Source organism: Cyanistes caeruleus, chromosome 12 (assembly GCF_971803275.1).
Source record: "Cyanistes caeruleus chromosome 12, bCyaCae1.hap1.1, whole genome shotgun sequence".
In the NCBI taxonomy this organism is placed as follows: Eukaryota; Metazoa; Chordata; class Aves; order Passeriformes; family Paridae; genus Cyanistes; species Cyanistes caeruleus.
The window spans coordinates 13,870,211-13,891,690 of record NC_141712.1 but is presented as its reverse complement, the minus strand read 5'-3'; the positions used below and the strand labels follow the sequence as shown (position 1 = coordinate 13,891,690).

General features: G+C 41.1%; 1 protein-coding gene across 17 annotated transcripts in view; it reads right to left on the bottom strand.

Annotated features, from left to right (window-relative positions):
• The window catches only part of NUP93 (nucleoporin 93), a 78,045-nt gene that overhangs the window by 36,104 nt on the left and 20,461 nt on the right, over positions 1-21,480 (bottom strand). For 3 of the 17 annotated variants that reach the window (XM_086847582.1, XM_086847585.1, XM_086847583.1), the window contains exon 4: positions 3,313-3,471. The exons of 11 other annotated variants lie outside the window; for them this stretch is intronic. In XM_086847582.1, coding sequence (XP_086703708.1) covers positions 3,313-3,336 — 24 coding nt within the window. In that variant the 5' untranslated portion in view covers positions 3,337-3,471. Of the gene's footprint in view, positions 1-3,312; positions 3,472-4,348; positions 4,607-7,345; positions 7,522-21,480 lie in introns of those variants that run through there. 3 more of the 17 variants (XM_086847584.1, XM_086847586.1, XM_086847587.1) reach the window with 3 other exon arrangements.

The window sequence follows — 21,480 nt, the reverse complement described above, 5'->3', positions numbered from 1 at the left end:
GCTTTACAGTTTGATAAGACCAAAGAGTAGGTTGTCGCATCAGAGACTTTCAAAGCAACAGCCATGCTGAAGGTGAAAAGGGAAAAGCACATAGCAATAGCTAGAACACAAAACTGTGCCAATACAGCCAGACACTGGGCTTGGGGTAGAACTGTTGCTCTGCTACCTGCCTTCACAGGGGTCAAAAATCACATTCCCCCCGCGCACTGTGACTGTACTACACGCTTGTAGCCAATACTCATGCTCAGCTGGTTTGAGAGTCAAGGTAGGGGAGTTCTTCCCCACCCTGCACGCCAATAGCAATTGAGTGGCAGTAAATCATTAAAATATGCAAAGCCCAGCTTCATCACTGCTTCCTTGCGTGACTAGTAGCAATTTAAAAAATTACTTCAGTTTTTTTTAAGTGGCTTCCTGCTCCAGCAAAATCAAATTTTGCAGAGCCGCAATGCTGTCTTCCTTTCGTGATGGAGAAGCAGCAACCTGGGCCTCACCCCAGTGGCAGCAGGAGTCGATGCACGCCAGGCTGGAGCCCACGTGCAGTGCAGAACAAGAGGGGCACCTCCACTTGCCCACAAGGCTCCCCCTGGGGCTGTGTGCACCATGGAAAATGCACAGCAGCACCCTTTCCCAGAGACAAGCACTGGGGCAGGAACGGCTCTCCCCTACCTCTCCACCGGCACGCGTTGATGCAGTGCCCAGGTTCAAACACAGTCTTTAATCTGTGTTACAGAGTGAGCCTTAAGCAAATATTTACAAAGAGCTCTCTGCCGCAGGTTGGTGCCTGCAGTGCAAAGATCTAGTACTCTTTTGTGTATTATTTTACTGGTTTAGACTGTTTGATCTGTGAAACTCATGCAGTTTTCACAGTCATCTTAAGATGGTATCCAGGAACATTGGATTTTGCTGTGCTGGATAAATATCATTATTCCTTCTAGCCGTGACAGGAGAAACTCAAACTGCCGAAGAAGCATTCCTTGGGAAAATCACGGATCAGCTCTAACATAAGCAGGGGCAGATGGTGCACGCTCTTTGACTCTTGCTGGGCCTGTTTGAATCTGGCAAGTGAAGACTGGAAATGTGTTCCTCAGACATACAGGCTTGAAGAGAAAAAATACAAACACCTCCTAGCGCTCACTTCAGCCAGGACACCATCTATGTAATGATGGAAGCACCAGCAGTTAATATCAAACCATCCCCAGCACTGAGAGGCACCACCACATCCCACACCCAACCGCAGTCCTCCAAAACACATCTGCAGCATGTGGCCAGCAAGGAGAGTGCAGGCATCTGCAGTGAACAGAAGCAAAATTTACCATGAAACATACAGGGAGCACAGCTTTATCATACTGGAAATGTCTAGAAAAATACCACTGCTCAGATTTCCTGCAGGAATATTGTGTCAGGCACTCACCAGCGCCAAAATCGAACTCTCTTATGTGGCACTGCTTGTTCTGTGTATAAATGGAGATCATCACTGCTGGCAAGAAACATGACTCTGCTTTATTTTACTTTCTTCTAATTCAACACAGGATGCTCAGTGAGTTCATGCACTATAAGATTTCAGTATTTAATTTAAAACTGTACTTACTCATGGCTTAACTCATAATATAACATGAAAATTCATTGCAGTGTTCCTGTGTATTTTAGATTTTACAAAATATGTCAGAGACATTTCCAAGATTTAACAAATTCAAGTGCAATTAAAATGAGTGAAGTAGGACACTTTTAAGAAGCACCACAGTGTATCAACCATTGCAATATATATAATTTATACACTACTTATACAGTATACCTAATCATTAAAATATTAGTAATTATCCATACTATTTGTTCTGCCTTTCCCCTCCATCACAGTGAAACCAAAATAACTTCAATTGCACAAGTTAGTTTCTCATTCTCAGAGTCTAAAAATTGTTGCTGTGTCATGTTGGACTGCATAGCACATAGGAATGCTGTTCATGCTTTAACTGTAGGTTTTTTTCAAAGTCACAAAGATTAATGACATAAGACTAAGATAATACATTTTTTAATCCAAAATTTTGCAGCAAAGTTGATTACAATGAGGTTCTCTTTCACATACAATCACCAGCCTCCACTGCACAGATCATTCTTGACAGCAATTGTTAATGCAACACAAAAGTAGTGTAAACAACAGTGCTACTTTTTCTAGTGATCCTGTCTTTCTGCCCAGACATATAGTTATTTTCCTTCTCCCTATGATATAACTGGGAGTGGTTCAACAAGAATCACAGGTCCTATCAAGGTACAAAGCATCAAGGAGATCTGTATAATAAAAAAATAGAAAGTCTAGAATAGCCCTAACCTGCTGGGAGGTCATGCAAAGAACAGGAGGAGTAACAATGAAAAAAAAAATCTAGAACTAGAAAGATATTACCATCTTTACATTCCTGAATATTTTTTTATCAGGAATATAAACATCTCTGTGTTTTATTAATTGAATAAACATAAAAATGGAGAACTAGAAAGAAGGCAGACTCTTGCAGCCAATGTGGCAGTAGGAGACATTACTCAAGAAGGAGCTTGTTCAGCTGGCTAACACTGGTACATTACACCTGAAAACACCTCAGATGGTATTTCCATTTGTCTTGAGACAAAGAAAGCAAAATGTCACAATGGCAATTAAACACAATGGTACCTCACTTGGAATTACCATTTGTTGAGTGAAGGAATCTCTCCACACAGATCAGGCCAGCAGGACCAGCAGTAGGACTCACAGGAAGCCCATCTCCTTTGGCTTTTCACCACCAGCAACAGCATCAGCACAGAGTGAACAGACCCCACAATCTGAAACCTGAGCTCATTCATCAAGTTTCCAAATATATGGCTACCTGTTTCTCTCAGTATTTTTGAATGCAGAGGAATGACCTTAGTGTGGGGCTTTACTCAGTGCTAGGATGAATGACTACGGCCCCTCCTGTGCACTATACAAGTCCGCGCATTATGATCGTGATTAAAAAATCCAAGCCTACAAAAACCACAAACACATCAAGAGATCCACAACCAAAACAAAACTCAAGGCTTTGCCTCTTTTTTGGAATTTAAGTAAATTAAATTAATAAGTAAATTAAATTACAAGATAATTCCAGTGGGCTTGAGATTCACAATGCCACCCCATAGTAAAAATATTTATAGCACGCAAACAAAGATAGTTTCTGATCATCCACTAGAATAAGCTGCTATACCCGCCTCTCCATGATCATGTTTTTTAAGGGAATACTGTGAAAAAACCTACAGACTTAAATGATTTAATACTTTCATTGTACAGTCATAACTAAAGCTGCAATGTAATACCTCTTGCTGGAAGCATGCTCCCATCAGGCAGGATGCCCTCAAATCAAGCCATTGAAACCCATTTCACTGATGACGCCATTTTCTTATTTCTTTCGCTGCCATTTTAGCATCGTGGTTACTCCACATTTCCTCGAGAAGTAGCTGTATCTTCTCCCTGCTCTAAGAGGAAACCATGCTCAAATAACAGGGTGACAAATGAAACCTGTACGCTGAATTTCTGCTCGTGTCACGTCCCTGCAATGGCAGGGGCAGGGATGAAGCGCAGTTGCCATTGCGGACCACACCTCAATTCCCTGTACCGAGAGCTGGCGAGGGGTCTCCTGAGAAGGTGCAAGCTGAGAAACCAGCCACTGGAAATCCATGGGCACCACAGGAAAAATTGATACAACCGAGAAAGGGGAGTGTCCAGCCCTGTTACAGGAGGTATCTCTCCAAACCCCACAGAAAACACTGGCTAGTAAGGGAGTAGTTTGAAAAGAGAAGCAAAAGGCATAAAGGAGGCACACAGACAAGCTTGCTGTGTCTGCTGCTGGACTAATTGTACATTAGCATTAACATATAGCAACTACAAAAACCCACTTAACCTGGCAGCAGAAAATTAATTTCTCAGGATCACATCCAAAAGCCAAACAGCCATCCCAGTCAATCAATAAAGTATTCCTTATCCTAAAATGACATTTCTGATGGACCACCAGCAAGAGGGGCAAATTATTAAACAAATCTGCTACTCATTAGCACCCAGCCTCCTCTAATTCACTTCTAAATATTTTATTGTAGTCCTTCAGTCTCCCTTACCCCTTGTTAAGTGCTTTATGCTTCTGCTTCTCTGAGTGGGAATATGAAATATGGGAACATGTAACCTTCTTGGTTGTGAGAAACACGGATGCTTTGAGGATTTTTTGAAAACCAAAACATGATTGATATTTCCATAGCTCTCCCTTCACAATTTCAGATGAGTAGAAACAGTTAAATGCCTTTAAGTTAGTCTGAAACTGTAGATGAAAAAACAGTAATGAAAAATATTGGTTCTCTTTACCTCGCCTGGATTCAAGTAGCGAGCCTGGCAGCACTGAGTCTGACACTGTCCCTGTTCTCAGAGGAAAGATTACAGCTGCCATGCCCCCATCCCAGAGCTGAAAGCCTGAGTACTGCCTTCCTGAACATTCCTTAGGAGCTCAGGTTATCTTTCTGCTTCTTGAAAAGACATGCCAAGCAGCATCTTCCAGCCTCCATCTGCATTTCAGACAGAAAGCGATGCAGGCAGCGAACGCTCATTGCCTCGAAGGGACAACGCCTGGTTCAGACATGAAAATCCTGTCAGCACTGGAAATGCGACAACCAACTTACACTGGGATGCAAATCCCAAACCAGCATAGGTGGCTTTCCCCAGTGCTGTACCTCCACAAAGGGGGTTCCTATAACATTCCTACTGCAGTTTGAAGTCTCTCAGAAAAACCCATACAGGGAAAGAAAATCTTTCCCAAGTTAAATTTACTTTATTTTGCTGAGAGTGGCTAACATGACAAAGAGACAAGATTACATTCATTGTAGTGTGGAAAATGCAGGCTTTTTTCTTTTTAAATACACAGTGGAATCTCAGGAAAATGTGCAAATTTGAAGTTCAGCCCTCTTAAATAACATGAGATGATTTTGCCAAATCATCCACCTGAGTTAAAAAATAAGCCCAAGTTAGCTACCCCATTCTTCCTCAGTATTTGTAAATAAATCATAACTACTTTGTTCACCTAATAGCTATCTTCAACATGACAACTTATCCCCTAGAATAAATATAAATATTTTACCGACAGTGAAAGCAAGCAATCTGGAGATCGTACATGTCACGATATCTTTAAATCCTCAATTTAAACATGCCATGGTCTTTAGAAATGGTTTTTCTTTACTACATTACTGATACATTTCACAAAGTTAATTATTTAAATTACATATGAATTATTAATTACAGATCATTAAACTAAGAAAGAGAAGTCTGGAATACGCCTGTTATAATTATACAACTTATATTTTAAAATGTTAGACATTAAAGGGCTCAGAGAGAAAAGCATACATCCAAATTCTCTGCTGCAATAAATATGTTACAATAAGCACTTCATCCTTTTTCAGCTTATTTCTCCTACTGTGTAGTAAACCTAAGGTTTAAACTTTCCAGACTTGGGGCATGAGGCCGGTGTGCTGAGGATACACCAGAGACAATAGGTTTCCATTTTTCTCCTCTGGCTGTACTCCACCCTGGCTAAGGAACTGTCTAGCAGTGCATGCCTTTATTTGCGCCTTGCATTAACAAGGCACACAAGCTTTCGGACTTTAATGTAAATTAAATGTCAGGTCCAGATGCTGCCAACAGATATCACAGAAAACCCTGCTATAAGAGACCTACAGCTAATTATTCATTACACTGGCTCAGTCATTTTTTCATACATTAATTTATGGAGCTTAGTTGAAGTCTGTTTCCCACCCACTTCAAACAAAGGAAAATAATTTGCCACACTATACTAACTGCAAGGATAACTGAGCTGTCTCCCATATGGGGCCAGTGGGGATGGGATGGTTTCCTCCATGTTTTCACACAGGCAAAACAAAGATTTCATTGTCCTTTACTTGATTTTTTGCTGAGCTGCTTTTGTGGAAAGACCCCCCCTTTGCACAGGTAATCTGCTTGGAGAGAGGCAACTTTTTTGCCATGCTATGCCACTGTTCCACATCTTCCCTCTGAGCATTTCTCAGCTGACAAAGAGTGCAGAACATGGCACACAGGTACCTTAATATTTGGGGAGGGAGCCCCAGAGCAGGCAAGCCTCTCTACTGAAAGAGGGCAGGTGCCGACCCAGCACAGTATGTTTTATTAAACTGCTTCCTTTCATATACAAAAACAGAATTGAAAGGAGAAAAATCAACCCACCCTGTACTTTTGTCCCCGTACCAAAGCCAGGCAGAGCTCCCAGTTTCATGCAGCCTCTAAGTCTCCAGATCTGAGAGTATTAAATGAGCTGCCACCCACCCAGCTAGTCACGGCCACCACATTTATATAAATGTTAATTCCCTGACTGCTTCCTTTTACTATGACTTTACTGGATTAACCCCTTTCATAATGTATCCTATTCACTCAAAAGAGAGGTGGGATCTTGCTGCAAACTCCAGTTGACTAAGCAAATATGCTTCACCACCTCATTTAAGAAATTAACAAAAAAAAAAGCAGATCTCCAAGTATCTTCATTTGCTTTGAAAGCGTAGAAATATTTTCTCTCTTATTTTTGTTCTACATTTGAAATTCTTACTTCAAAATAAAATTAAAGAAAGTTTAACATGTCTTCTAAATAAATCATAAGTGAATATGTAAGAACAGGGGAAACAGAGTGGACCAACATCTCTGCACCACAATGAAAAGCAAGAGAAAAAAAAATCATAATCAAGTAGCATCTTTATTTTTTGTTTAAAATACTTCCATAGACTTTTCATAGCCTAGGGAAGAGAAAACAAGAATAAAGGCATTCAGAAAGTTATGCTACTGTATTTCTGCTTAAATGAAAAGCAAAGTCAGCAATGTCAAGAGGGTCTTTAAAAAGGCAACACAAATGAAACCCAAAGCAGACGCTGGACTGCCCCACCCAACAGCTGCTCTAGAGAAGAACATTGGAAGGTAAAGGCACAGACCTTCCAGTTTCTTTTCTGTGAGCAAAGGACCTTTTCTCCAAAACTACCCACCTGTTCTCTTTAATTACTCACCTACAAATTAAAACAACCTACAGCAACAGTACAAACAAAAAACACCATGAAAGACACCTCGAGGAAAATTCTCTCTTATTAAAGCAAGCTTTTTACCCTCATTTTATATATTTTAAAAGATAGACATTCCTACCTGTAGATCTCAGTACTGAGGAGTTACAAACCTGTTAATGCTGGCTGTAACTGCCACACTTCATCTGCCTGGTATTTAGGATTACACAGCTGTATCTATCTCTATTAATGTTCAAGTTTTCTCATCTTAAAAATATATATATATATATATAAATCAAACCTGCAAGTCCTGAAATGGCTGAGACAGTCAAGAGTCCAGCAAGACAATAAGAAAGCAGCTGCTTTCCACGGCTGAACACCACTGCCTGTAAAGCATCTATATATTTTTTCCCAGTGGTGCTTTATTCAAATTCTAGGGAAAGCATCAGTCTGAAACCAGTAACTGATGGGAGTAACAGTTTATAGGTTACAGAAGGATATTTTATTGTTAACGGACTGTACCATGTAGGAATTAGGAGGGGGTGAGGCGGCAGGCAGGCAAGAGGAGAGAGATGCTACTATTTTTTTTCCCTGAGCCACTGCAATTACTCTGATGTGAATTTTTGATGACTTCCGACATATTGCATGGTTAATAATCGTTTCAGCTGTCATGTTTGGTTAATGTGGAAAATGCATTTGCTGCATTGTGATGCAGCACTCCAGCCACAGATTGTAACACCAGTTGTGAAGCTATTCCCTTAACTGAGCTGCATGAATTTGCACATACCATGAGGCTGAAATAAATGGTAGTTTGATTTTTATACAGCAACTGAAAGCTTCTGCCATTTTAGACCTGCAGAGCTGTTGGTACAACTTGTACAGGCAGATAATTTTACTGCATATTAATTAGTGTTGTTGCTCTTTAAAGGGGAGCTTCGATTCTCCATTGTTTTGCTGTGTTTGGTTATTTAGCAGTTAAAAGACTGAGATACTATTTATGTTAAACATCACTCTTTTTTTAGCTTTACACAGGTATTTAATTGTAAGCATATATACATCAATGAAACTGTCAGCACTACAGAAATGCAGCCTTGTTATTCGTACAGGCTCAACCTACTTCTTCCTCCATATGATACTTAAGAGTAAGTGTATATATAACCTTGTCTTACAAATGATTGCACATGAGGCGTGAAAATAAAATGATTGCACGTAAGGGATGAAAATATGCTGCTTACAATCAAATAAAGAGAATTTTATTTGCAAAGTACCACTTCTTCATCTACACTTTAAACATCAAATGGAAAAGTATAAGGTTACATAAATACTCGTGTGTGCCTTTCACTGTCACCAACGGAGAAACAATGCTGCAAGCAATCATGCAATTACAAGAGGAGATGTAAAACGGCAGAGATGAAACCATGCTAAGAGCCAGTCACCCGATGATTAAAGTCAGGCCAGTGTATTCCAGCAGTCAGGTGATGGTGCCATCATTACAGTGCAGAAAGCCACGGAAAAATCGAGAAACAGACCACCCCCATCTTCAAGAAAAAAATTAGAAGCACCAAAGGAATAAAGAATGCACTTGCTAATATGCCAAACATACCATCGTGAAGAAGTGTTTCACAGAATGTGTGTGTAGCACTATTGGGAAGTTACTGTCACAGGTCTCAAGTGCACATTTAACCCACGGTGCCAACCCAGCTCCAGCCCGCAAACTGCTTGTGACACTCCCAAATTCAAAGTTCATTCTTTTCAAATTCCAGAACAACAGCCCTGATGACACATTACTTGATTTCACAGTTCAGTAATTCTGCTCACAAATGCATGTCTTGAATTTGCAAACACACTCAGGCAAAAAAATCCAGACTTGGGATGTCTACATTTAATGAAGAACAGAAAGCTACCAGAAGAGTGTTTTACTGTGAACACTGATATACATGCAGAATCGCCACCAATTCATTATTTCCACTTCTGTTTAAATTAAAACAACACTGCAATGTGTATGTTGGACATGAAATATTGGAAAATACGGTGCAGGACATTTTTTATGGAAAAACAGGAGTCTCTGAATTAACATTGTATTCTCTGGTTTGGGAGCAATTCCCATTAACAGGGTTATGTCTGCAGAAGGTACTCTGTGGCTCAGGTTCACCTACCCCAAAGGCATCACTGCACCTTGCACAATTCAGTTTCACAGGTGGCAGAGTGATCTCAAACAGTGTTTTAGCTTTGAAATTAGCAAACTTTATCTTAGAGGTGATTTTCCTCAAGCGAGTGCAAGGAGCAATCCCTCCGTGCTTGTGATCAAATGAATACCGAATATGAGTCCTCCTACCAGGCATTTCATGAGTAGAGAAGACAGGTCTAAATCCAACATTCTTAGTGAAAAACTGCAGTCAGTTGCATTGCAGGGAAAATTATTGATCACAACCAGCTACACCCCATAGTGCAGGCAAAGTCCCTTTTGGGAAAGGAAGGTTAATACATTTGCAGGGATAATTTAACTCTGGCATTCCTCCTGCATTTCTGAGCATCCATGTCTGGCATCATCCCTGCTGCTGGGCTTGCCTCAGTAACTTACCACTCACCTCACACACACTGCTCTGGTTTTGATGGCTTCTCCCCCTACTTACCTCTAGTTTGCATAACCCACTAATGGTGCAGAGACAGAAGCACCGAGAATACACAGAGCTTTTGCTTCCTAGCCAAACTCTGAAACAGGTAAAGATACCTGGAGAGGCAGTCGACTCTTCAGGGCAGACATCAGTCTCCCAGGGATTTCAGGAGCACAGTCATCCATCTGGAGCTGCTAGCCACAACTTTAAAAATGCTGCTTTTATCAAGAGACATTCTCTGTTATTTTCTGGCCATGTAACACTACTGCAGAAGCTCCTTGCAACTGCAGATCTGTGCATTATAATCAGCACAATTATATATCTGTACTTTGTTTTACATATTGCATTGCCAGGGAAAGCTTTGCCGGTGTAGGTCAGCAGAGCACTGTCTCCCATTACCTATGGATTTCTTAAAGCAACAGCTTTGAGGGATATGAACAGGAACTACCCACCCCAAATGGCTGTTAGTGTAAACAACTGTGAGTGCTAACCCAGCTAAGATGTCGGAACTGCTATCTGTTTCACTGGCAATCAATTTAGTGGAGCGTTCAGTCAGCTCACGCATCAATCACTTCTGCACTCTGATGTGACTGTGGGAGGAGGAGAAGGAAAACCACTGTTCAGGGCTGCTGGGCCCCGGCTGAGAAAAACCGCAAAAGTCACCCTTCTGAGTAGAAAGCATCATATCTCTAAGAGAATGACAATGCAAAGAGAATGCAGAAGCCATTGGACTAAGAATATCCTTCTTTGGGTCAGGATCATTCCCTCACTATATCTCTGGGTGTCCACAATGACCTCCTGCCTTGTCAGGTAAAGCTTCATCTCCTGTGAGTAAAGGAGATTCCTTCATCACAACTAAAAAAATCAAAAGATGTGATCACCCTTACCTTAAAATAAACCAACTCACCAACAAACCATAAAACATGGTAGCCTGCAATCAATGATATCATCTCCTTTTCTTTCGGTCTCGCACTGGACAGGGATAAGGTGAAGAATGAGACCAGCATCCCTGGATCTGCTCCTGTATTTATTCTGTTTTGAAGCTCTACAGTTGCAATGCCTGCCATTGCCAGTGAGCATTAGCCAGCAAAACTGACAGACATTGCTGGCAATGAATTGTAACAGTGATAGGTAGCTCCTTCCCAAAATTTATCCTCTGCTTAACCCAGTGCTGTAGCAGCAGCAGCAAATACTGCACTGTCATACTGGCTCTGGAGCAAGCCTTAAGGCATTAGCTGGTCCTCTCTGCAAGGCCAGCAGGGTGATTATCCAGCATTAATGACAGGCTAGGTTTCCTCCTCTGCCTTCAGCTCTGCACACTCATCCTACCCCTTCAGAGGGATGCAAAAAGAACAGCCGGAGAGTTCAGGTTGTGGTGAAGAGAAGAGGAAGAAAACCCAGGCTAACACTTCAACATCAATACAGTTATACTCACACATGAGCAGAGCAAAAAGTCAGGCTGAGTGTATTATGATGCTACTGGCCTGTCTAGCAGGGAATTTGGGCTTTATTGCAATGGGCTAACTTACACAGACTAAGACAAAGGAGCCATCCAGAGTCAAAACAGAAACCAGTCACATCCAGTATTACCATCACAGACAGCCATCGTCCTTCAGGGGAAAAACCCACTCACACTGGGAGCTGCTGGCTTGTTTCAGAGCTCAAAGGACACCTGAGTTTCAACACAGCTTTGGAACTAAATTTGTACCAAACGGGAGGCAGGATGTAAAGGCAGAGAGTGGGAAACACCCCTGAGAGAACAGATTGAGGACCAGCGCTTTGTGTGACCAAGCAGATACAGGGGGAAGTGAAACACAAATCCTGTAAAATTAGAAGAGTGCTGGTCCCAAGCAGGGGAGAGGTGGGGGGAGCCCAGCCAAGCAGAGAGGATTAGCCCCAACACTGGCAGTGCTGTTACTGCCATCCACACCCCAATTAGTGGTATCATTTGTCCGGATGAATGGGGAACTTGCACTCAATTCGGCAATTTGACAGGGTGTCATTGAACTACCTCACGTCCATATTTATCCAAGAGGCAAGTGCAGGAACCAGTTTTAATTAGAGCCTGTTTGACAAAGAACCGAGGGTATTACCCATGCTCTCACCATCAAGCGATAATTGAGATGTAATCGTTTAAACAAAGCGCAACAAGTGTCCATTTACCCAAAGCCATTGTTAAATATCCACTAGGAGATTATTTTCAAAATTATAATGTGCCATGAATATGCAAACCACTTTCCATCTTTAGCACTGAAAAGAATAATCACCTTTAAAAAAACCCACACCACCAAAAACCACAACTGAAAGCCAAACAGCTATTTTGCAGCAGAATTTGAGGAGTGTTTTAAACATGCCAATGCTAATTTAAAAGGAGGGGGGAGAGAAGTGACGGCTCTGCTTTGGGGCTATTAAACTCTGTCTGGAAAGCCCTCTTTTGTACAGCATTAGCCTGCTCTAAGTCTGTAATTATGAGGAGAATGTGTTAATTTTTAATTCAGATTGCTAACCCCTTTTTTATGTACAAACCCTGCACGTCAATCCCTCTTGCAGATGACTGTAAGCACTGACATGACCAAATTCAACCCTTGGTGGTAAAAGCACATTCTCCCTGGGAGGCTTGGCACTGTGTGCTAGAAAGCAACTCAGCCTCGTAGTGAAATAGCTCTTTTATAAAACTGTCACCTCAGCATCGTGGCAAGCAAATCCTCTTGACCCACAGCCTATTAAACCAGAACCATATGGCCACTGATATTCACACCTTCATTTCAGCATTATTCTGGTCTGGCTACTGAAATTCTAACACAGCTTCACAGGAAGCTGAATTCCCACGTCCCTCACATTCCCAAACAGAGGGAAGCACAGGATGAGGAAGTTAACCTAACACTGCCTAGAAGCCCACACCAAGTTAATGGCTGTCAAACACTAAGCCCATCTTTCATCTCTTCCAACTCCTACTGATGCCAGCAATCCACGGAGGAACCTGACTTAAGAGCATGCTTTGACACAGTCCAGCAATGAATTATTAACTCCAGTGGAAGCCACAAAGCATCAGCGAGGAGCAAACATGAGCCTTCTCTGATGATTAACCAGAATGCAATTATCACTGTTCCTGCTTCTCACAAAATATCTCAAAATTCCCCATCACAAAATCCAAAAGGCACCACACAGAAATGCATATCCACATGTATGAAAACAGAAACAATTCTATGCTTTTACCTTTGAGTGGTCTGATAGAAGACTGCTCTGCCTTATCACCTGCATTACAGCAATTATACATGGACTTGCAGCACTTGAAGAGTCATATATGCAGAACCAAGTCCATATTTTTAATTTCCACAGCAATTAAATCCATCTAAGACTGGATAAAATGCAGTCACAGAAACTTGCCTGCAGATTCAGAACCATCCTTGGCCATGTTACATCACATAGCACAAGCTGTTTGCAGCCCAGGGTCTGACTGGGCACATAGAAGCAGCTGAGTCTCCCAGTCTGCTCACCAATAGCAGACAGATGCAGAGAGATGCATTCACCTCTTATGATGATAAGAGCTACCCAAAAGGGCAGCCCAGCCTTCTTATGAAAGGCATGGGCCCACCTTGCCAGCTGGATGCAAGGTACAGGCCCCTAGCAGCATCACATCATTCAGGAAGAACAACTTGCTCAATTCTCTGCCAAAGGAATCCAGACAGCTCCCCGTATTAAACCACAAGGTATCAAGAGGCAGCAAACACTAGTGATGGCCCTAGAAAGATCTGCTGAATCCCAAAATGCACAAGGATGTTTGCTTGGAAAGGAGTGCCATGCCGTTCTGAAATTAGCAGTGCAAAGCCAGGATGAAGACAGCATTTTAGGTTTTTCTTAGATGAGAAGCTCAATTTGTGCTTTTTCTTTAATTACAGCTGCCAGCTCTGAAGAAAGGGGCACTAGAACTGCTGGCCAGCATGGAAAACGAACACCCACAAGCATGCTGGTGAAAGTGAACAACACCAGTGCATGGCTGCTTTGTCAAACCATCCTTGTATTTCTCATAGTGAAAGTACAACTGAAATCAGTACTGGCATCTCAGCGGGCTTAATTAGAAGTCAGGTTTACTCTGGTAAAGGTCTTTATACTGTGCTCATTACATTAATATCCAAGTGCCTTCCAGTCCTGCATTAAGTGACATGACTAACATCTGTCAATGTTGTTCTCCTCTCCATTTCTGGAGGAGTGGAAACACAGTGTTCAAGCAGATGACAAAACACCCAGTGACTGGGAAGGGAGATTCTTTCAGCCCCGGCTCACACAGAGTATGGCCATGTCTGCTTGGTTAATGGTTTTATATCACAGTCATCAGCAGAATGATTAAGCAGCTATACATATTAAAAGCACCAAGTCTCCTCCCAGCAGCATTTCCATGCAGGACTGACATGATTGGAAGACATACAACAGTCTGTCCTTTGTGGACCAAATTAAGTCATTTGGAGTTTTATCATTTCATTTCTCTGCCTGAACATCCTTGCCTTGTCATCTTACATTAGATAATACTGAGGATTCAACTTCCAGCAGAGGAAATAAAAGCATCCATCTGTTGAATTTGACTAAAAGGGACAACAAAGGTATGAGCAGCTTATCCTGCCCTTAAATCCCTTACAAAACACGCATCTTAAGTCTACAGAGGTTTCACCTGGATATCAAAACTAGAAGACTGAAGTCCGTAATTATGACTTGTGTATTCATGTGCCTTCCACCTTTCCCAATGGTTATCCATCTATATATCTCTATCCTCCCGATGCTTTAAAGTACTTAGGTCACCATTTCTTCCGAGTTATAACCCAGTAATTCTTTGCAAAGACATTGTGAGAACACTGAGCTAAAAGGAAAAGAACTGGGAGGGATCGAATCTTAGACTTAATCAAGATGATGAAGATGATGGCAATGCTACATGTCTTAAGGTCAGCCAGCTGGGGTTAGGCAGATGCTTCTAGTAAAAGCAAATGCCTAGAGAAAGGTCAAACTCATGAAGATAAACTTGGTAGAGATTGGGAAACAATGGGCTGCAGGGGATGAGACTCTCACCACCACCTTCTCCTCATCTGTCCACCCAAACCTTCAAAACTGGAGGTAACAGAAGCCCACTGAAACTGAGTCACCAGCTCTTAGATTAGAAGAAAAGCAAGGACTCATTCCAGGCAAAGGAGGGGACTGCACAGAGCTTTCATTTAATGCAATGTGCATAGCCATACAAAACGGGGATTAGTCTTTCACAAAAAAAGAACAACCTTTTCAAGTGTATAGATAAAGAGACTCTCAGGAAGGGACAGAGGCTGACTCAGAAAACTATTAAAAGGACAAAGTGACTTTCAAATAGAGGTCACTAGTTCAAACACGAACTAGATCAGTAGTGGCCAAGACTAAAGCATCTAAAGACTGATTAGTGATGTAAACAAAAATGTGTTGTTAATCCTCCTTGAGCTCCTGCTACACAGGAGCCCATACTGCAAGATCCTTGCAGAAAGCAATGCAGAATTTACTTTCTGTCCAGCCCCAGGGGAACAGCCAGGGCCTAGGTGGGTACCCTGACACCAAGTGCCTGTCCCTAGCAAGTGCAGAAGTGAGACAGATGCACTGCTCTGTTTGCTTAAAATGGCCAAGTTATTCCTTTTGGTTATGATACTCTACTATAGTGCGCTCGCATATTTGTTGCTGGATACATATTATCAGATATTGCACTGAACAACACCCACTTAGCATCTATGAACAAGCATTAAGATCACATTGCAAGTTTCCCTGTAGTAGTGTTTTGTCAGAGAATTTTCCTGTGAAAAGACTTTGCTGATTCACTAATGTCATACAACTTACACATTCATGAAAAAGAGACCACCAAATGTCCCAACACGCCTCAGAAGAGGCTCCAGTTATCCCTAGAGATCTTGCAGCACTGCAGACTCAGATATGTATTAAGAGAAGCCTTACTGCAGAACATCCTTCCAGAGGACATCCAAGGAGGATTCCAAAACATACATTTTAGTAATGAAAAGCAGCAAACACACAATGTTTACCACTCAGGAGATACATCCAGAATGCAGCTGCTTTAACTTTGGTCATCAAGCACAACTTGGATGTCTCCCATCTACTTTCACAGGGAATCACAGCTCAAATACCTCACCATGCTAGAAAACAGACATCCAGTGAAGCATCGCCCTTCTCACTGTTAGTGAGCACCACAATACAGGTCACAGATGTATTTACAGGGGGGTTGTGTCAAACCACTCTTCACTTACTTTTATACCAAAATACCTGTTGCTACTCAATTATGATATAGCATATTATTAATGTACATTACTGAACCAGAATCCTGCAAAGAACATTAATTTCTGTGCCTATTTATTGGAAGCAAGGACATGCTGGAGGCAAAGATATAGAAGACTTGATTTCCTTTTTAAAGAAAACTTCTATTAATGTTTGTTCCAAACAAGATCCTCCAGCTGCTGAAGTTTAATACTACCCAAAATGCATTTTCCCTAGGGTCTTCCATTATCAGCAGGGGCCTTTCTGGCAAGTCAAATCTTTCAAAAGATATTTTTTGCTATCCAATTTGGGAGACTTAGGTATTCGACATTCTAGGAATGCAATCAAATCCTGCCCCTTCCAGGCCTTCTGGGGCACCTATTAATTCACCCTCCTGTAGAGAGGGAATTTATCACCTCTTCCTATTGCTAGTATCTAAAAAAGTAGAACAGAGCAACTTAAATTGGCATTGCAATTATTTAAAATCTATAAATAGTTGTTGCCATAGTGTTAATTAAATTGCTATATGGTAATGTCCTTTCTTTCTACCTTTTAAAGCTGAACTCCGAAAAAGTCAGGTAAGGTGAGACCATGCCATGTAAGAGTCCAGGGAAAGTGAGTACAAATGTTTAGATATTGTATTGTACTCCACACAAAGATGAGCTGAAAATCTGAAGTAGCTTGCCACATTTTCTCTTTCCCTCTTGGTATGAAAGAGAACAGGCTGATTTCCAAACTGCTTCATCATCTGTCACCCAAACTCAAAATTTTCAAAAAATCACCATAAAATTTCACAGACCAACCACAGTAACTGAATGGCTATGAACTGCATCCGGGAAAAAAAACCCCAAAAACCAGAAAGGTTTTTTCCATCATCTTTGTACATTTTGGAAAGATGGTGAACAATAACAATGGCATCAGATCTGACAGACTATTGAAACAGGGGAGTGGAGAAAACACTAAACTCAAGATATGCCATAGCAGATAAAAAGTCTGTTTTAACACAAATACCAGCACGAGCTTCATCTTGGTAATTATACCACTCACACTGGTATTTGCTCAGAGATGGAGCAACTTCCACTACTTCCCAGTGAGAGAAAAGCTTTTTTCTCTTTGCAAAAGTATCATAATGATTTATTTTAAAATGGCGAACTCTTTAACAGGCAAAAACCCTATCTTATAAAACTTTATTATTTAATGGAAAGCTGAAATGACAGGAAAGGGACTGCATCAAGTCCTGGCTACAAGTCTAAGTGAGAGAGATTAAATAACACTCGAGACAGTAAGCAGAGGGCAAACTCTTGGCTCCTCACCTTTTGTCAAGTGTTTCCCCTCATATTTGGAAGTGCAGAAAGCTGTTTTGGTCTTCCTTGATTTCCAGTACTTCTAGCCACAGTGAAGTATTTAGTATTTGTGTAATTACTGGTTTTCACAGCAGGCTGTAACAAACAGCAAAACTACCTGACAGAACCATATAGCTGAAAATGTCATTTTCCACTGGAAGTGTGGCCATGCCACCACCCAAGCCCACAGATATACATAAACCAAAACAAGCTAGACCACAATAGGCATATTTTTATGAGTAGTGCTACTAACATGCAACACACTTGTGAAGCTATACAATAAAACTTTCCCCTAGAAAAAACAGTAAGTAGTTTAAAATTAATAAACTAGACCATCCCTTAATGTCTCTTAGCAGCTCAGCAAATGCTGAGCATGTTGAAGATCAAAGGTGAAGGCACAAACCTCAAAACATTAGAATTTCTGTCAGCCTCCCTCTGTCTTCTTTTCAGTGTCTCCTGCTTCAGAGATGTGAAGTATGTGAAGGTTAACAAACACAAAACAAGGAAATTCAAAACTTGACTATTTCTATTTTTTATTTTTTATTTTTAATCCAAACCACATTAGTACTTCTGGATAGACAAATTATATTATAAATGTAGGATTTCAATATTCTGGCACCAAGCCACATTCTAATGGACATTCAAACACTAACTAAGGAAATGCTTGTGCATTAAGCCTATCAATAAGTCAACAATCAATACTTCAGTATTGCAGTAAAAATACAATGCACCCTTTATAACTGCCACTGGCCTCTTTACCATCCTTCTTTGTCAAGCTCAGCTCCTAATAAAAAAATAAAAGAGTCTTGAAGCAAGAAATGAAGCACATACTATTTCACAGTCATTAAGCATTTATCTTCAAGTCTAGACCTAATTGGTCCTCCGAACTGTACAGATTTTTGTTTTTCAATTGTGTTCTGACAGGGCAGAAGAGTCAGGAATAAAAAGACAGAAGTTCAGACACAAAATTAATCAAGCAGGTCAATAGGTAAGAGCAGCAAAATAAAGAAACCTCAAACAACAAAGCCCCAAGCAACTGCAAATTAGGAGCTGCTTCCAGCTTTATCTCCAAAAAGCATCTCAATCAAAAGAAAACAAAAAGAATCCCATCAAAGCATACTAACATTTGTGTTTTAATCCAATTCATAGATTTTAATTGCCTGCACAACATCAGTCCTGCACAATCCCTTGACATTTCCATCCTATTGGTTTGATCAAATGAAGCCAAAGGCAACCTCTGCAGAGCACAAGTTTTGGACACCCTCTGGAAACTGTGACCATCAGGCCATATTGCTCTGCAATAGAACAAATGCTTTGAATGTAGTTAACTCTGGCTTCCCAGTCAGAGCCATGGCCATAATGCTGAGCCACCACTATACTTCTCAACAGTGGAAAAAACCCCACAATTTTTAGATGCTTGGAGCAGCTGTGTATGTCTGCAGAAAGATTCAGGGTATGCTTTACAGGAAGAAATGGTGGCAGACATTGATCCAATCCTGTAAAACCTGAATATAAGAACAGGAGGACAAAAACAGTCAAAATGATCATTTTTATCTCCACAGCCTAGTAAACTCAGTATTGAAATGGAACTTCATCATGGAATGGCTAAGCCAGCCTAATAGTTTGGGTAAACAAGCCAACTGAATTCTCCATTTTCTTCTCTGAGTCTGCAAATACACAGAGGGAAACAGAATGATTGTTTCAGAAATCCCTCCACAGATCCCTTACATTTATTTGCTAAAACCATTTTGTGTCCCTGGGGTTTCAGCTATAAACAAGCACAGAGCATGGCTGGGAATTGGGAAAGACTTTTGCTAGTATTTTGAAGTCAGGACATTTGCATCTTGAGGTTGAGCTCTGCAAAAGCAGCCAACACTGCAAGCCTGGCAGGCAAGGGGCAGGAAAACCCAAATTCTCACAGACCATGGAGCAGTTTGCCAGTGCACAGTCCAAGTTCAGGAACAGGCTGTGCACCTAGCAACAGCCTAGGCCAGACCTCTGACTTTTAGGTTTTGCTACATCAGCTCACTCTCTCATCAGGCACATCCTAAATAATCCATCTCAAGTGACCACACTACTAAATACTGCTGCATAAAATGTTTCCACTGGGTACCAGGCAGTAGCTGTATTGACCAAAGTTTTGCCTACAACTCTGAGCTGCCAGCTTAAAGGGTTTTTGTGTGGCCACAACTCCAGCTCAGAGCAGCAACTAATAGCAGTCTTTGGACAATTTCAGTTCAGAGAAATTAAAGATCTCCAGACCAGACTGGTGACAGCCACTGCGGCTGTCTTAATGTCAGAAGGGTGGTTTCAGGAGAGCTGCCAGTGAACAGGTGTTTGTAGCACAGCTTCAGTTTCTTGTTTCACGTGGGAAAAGATGCTCTGCTGACAGTCTGTACCACAGGGGCAGCCAAGAACTGTGCTGTTTAGCACAGAACTAAAACTGCCAAACTAGAAAACCACCGATGGAAAGAAACAACCTTATTTTTTACAAGGTCTGGTGGTATCTGAGCGAGAGAAATTGGAGGCCAGTTAAATGTTGCCCAGTATTGATCAGGACTGTGAACAATAAAGAGGTCTGAGAAAACAGCAGAAAGGAAAACATCCACATAAGCTTCTACTACAGAATCTCACAATCTTGTGAGCCAGTGGTACGTGTAACTTTCTATTCTCAGCTGAAGAAACCGATGCATAGGTAGGCATTTCTTGAACTCAAAGTCAACCATAAAAATCATTACAAAAATTGGATCAAAATCCAGCTTTCCCAATTTCCTGAAATGAAAAGCAGCTGCCACAGAAGGCCATTTTCTAAGTAAATATATGCATCACGGGCTGCCAGTCAGGCAAGGATCCAAAAATTCAAGGGTCAGGTGCTATTCAATATTTGAATCAGTACAATAAAACACTGCATAAATATTTAAACTGGCACTCTTGCTCCAAAATACTCTTGGAACGTATTTCAGCCACTTGCTTTCAAAGTTTGTAACAGACATTCCCTTCTTTCTTTTCTCCTTTGGAACCTCTGAAAAAATCCCATTCGCTGTTCATCCACAACACATCTGACAGTGGTTTGCTGGCTTGATTTGAATGCCCTGCTTTCAGTCAGAAAGTACAAATAGATAAATCTCAACTGCTGAAATCCTATATCCTTGGCTCTTTATGAGCTCTTGTTCTAAATCCACCCTCCCTTTTTACCCTGGAAAACCCAAATGAAAAATCAAAACCTGAAACTCCTGAACAGTCTCCATTTTTACATCTCATTTATAACCTCTGTCTTCAAAAGCTAATTGCTTGGGCACCATTTCAGTTATTTTCACAAAGTGTGCTATAAAACAAAGTAAGATGCAATTTGTCATGAGACACTTATAAACTATGGAGGACACACATTTGCTTAGATCTCAATATGGATCTCAAGGAGTCAAAGGCAAGGCCAGGGGAAAACATATGCAATTGAACCTCCTAATTGTTTTAGTCAGTCCCTACTTTTAAACTAGGTGACATCCAATAAGCTGGAAGTTGCTGTAACTGGAGGTAGGAGCCCAGCACTGCCAATAACCCACCTGGCTGCACACTCTAGCAACTCAATCCACTGAACTGCAGCTCTGCTGGAGATTCCCATCCTGACATCTCCACAGTTACACTCAAAACTGATTTGCATAAACCTGCTCCTATCTCAGCCTTCATTTCCCTGTGCTTCTATGTTCTAGGTCTGTCAATGTACCTAAGCACCAAAACAGCTGAAGTTTCTCCTGAAAATAAAGTTTAAAAGTATTTTAAAAGATATTTTAGTAACACATCCTAAAAATCACTAAGTTTTTTCTGTAATAAACACATTAACTACCACTCACAGAAATTTGATATTGCATCTGGCACCTGCAGAGTTTTGCTTCTACTGCTGGTAGCAACAGCTTGTTCAGCGGATGCTTCTAGTAGCACCCAGGCAAGTTGTTCAGGGATTAATAGCAAAAGCAATTAAAAATCCAGACCCAAACCATACCCAAAACCCAAAGGACAAAAACCAGCTCTTTCAGTTGCACTGGGCTACCAGAAGTAACAATTAACTAAATCTTTGGTATTAATGCAAACGGAAGTTCTGATGACCCCACAGGAAAGATTACTCTGATGGAATGTACCAAAGTATATCAAAACATTCTAAATTCATACAAACACTTCAAAAGACAGTGCTATACTTAAATTATTTACACTCA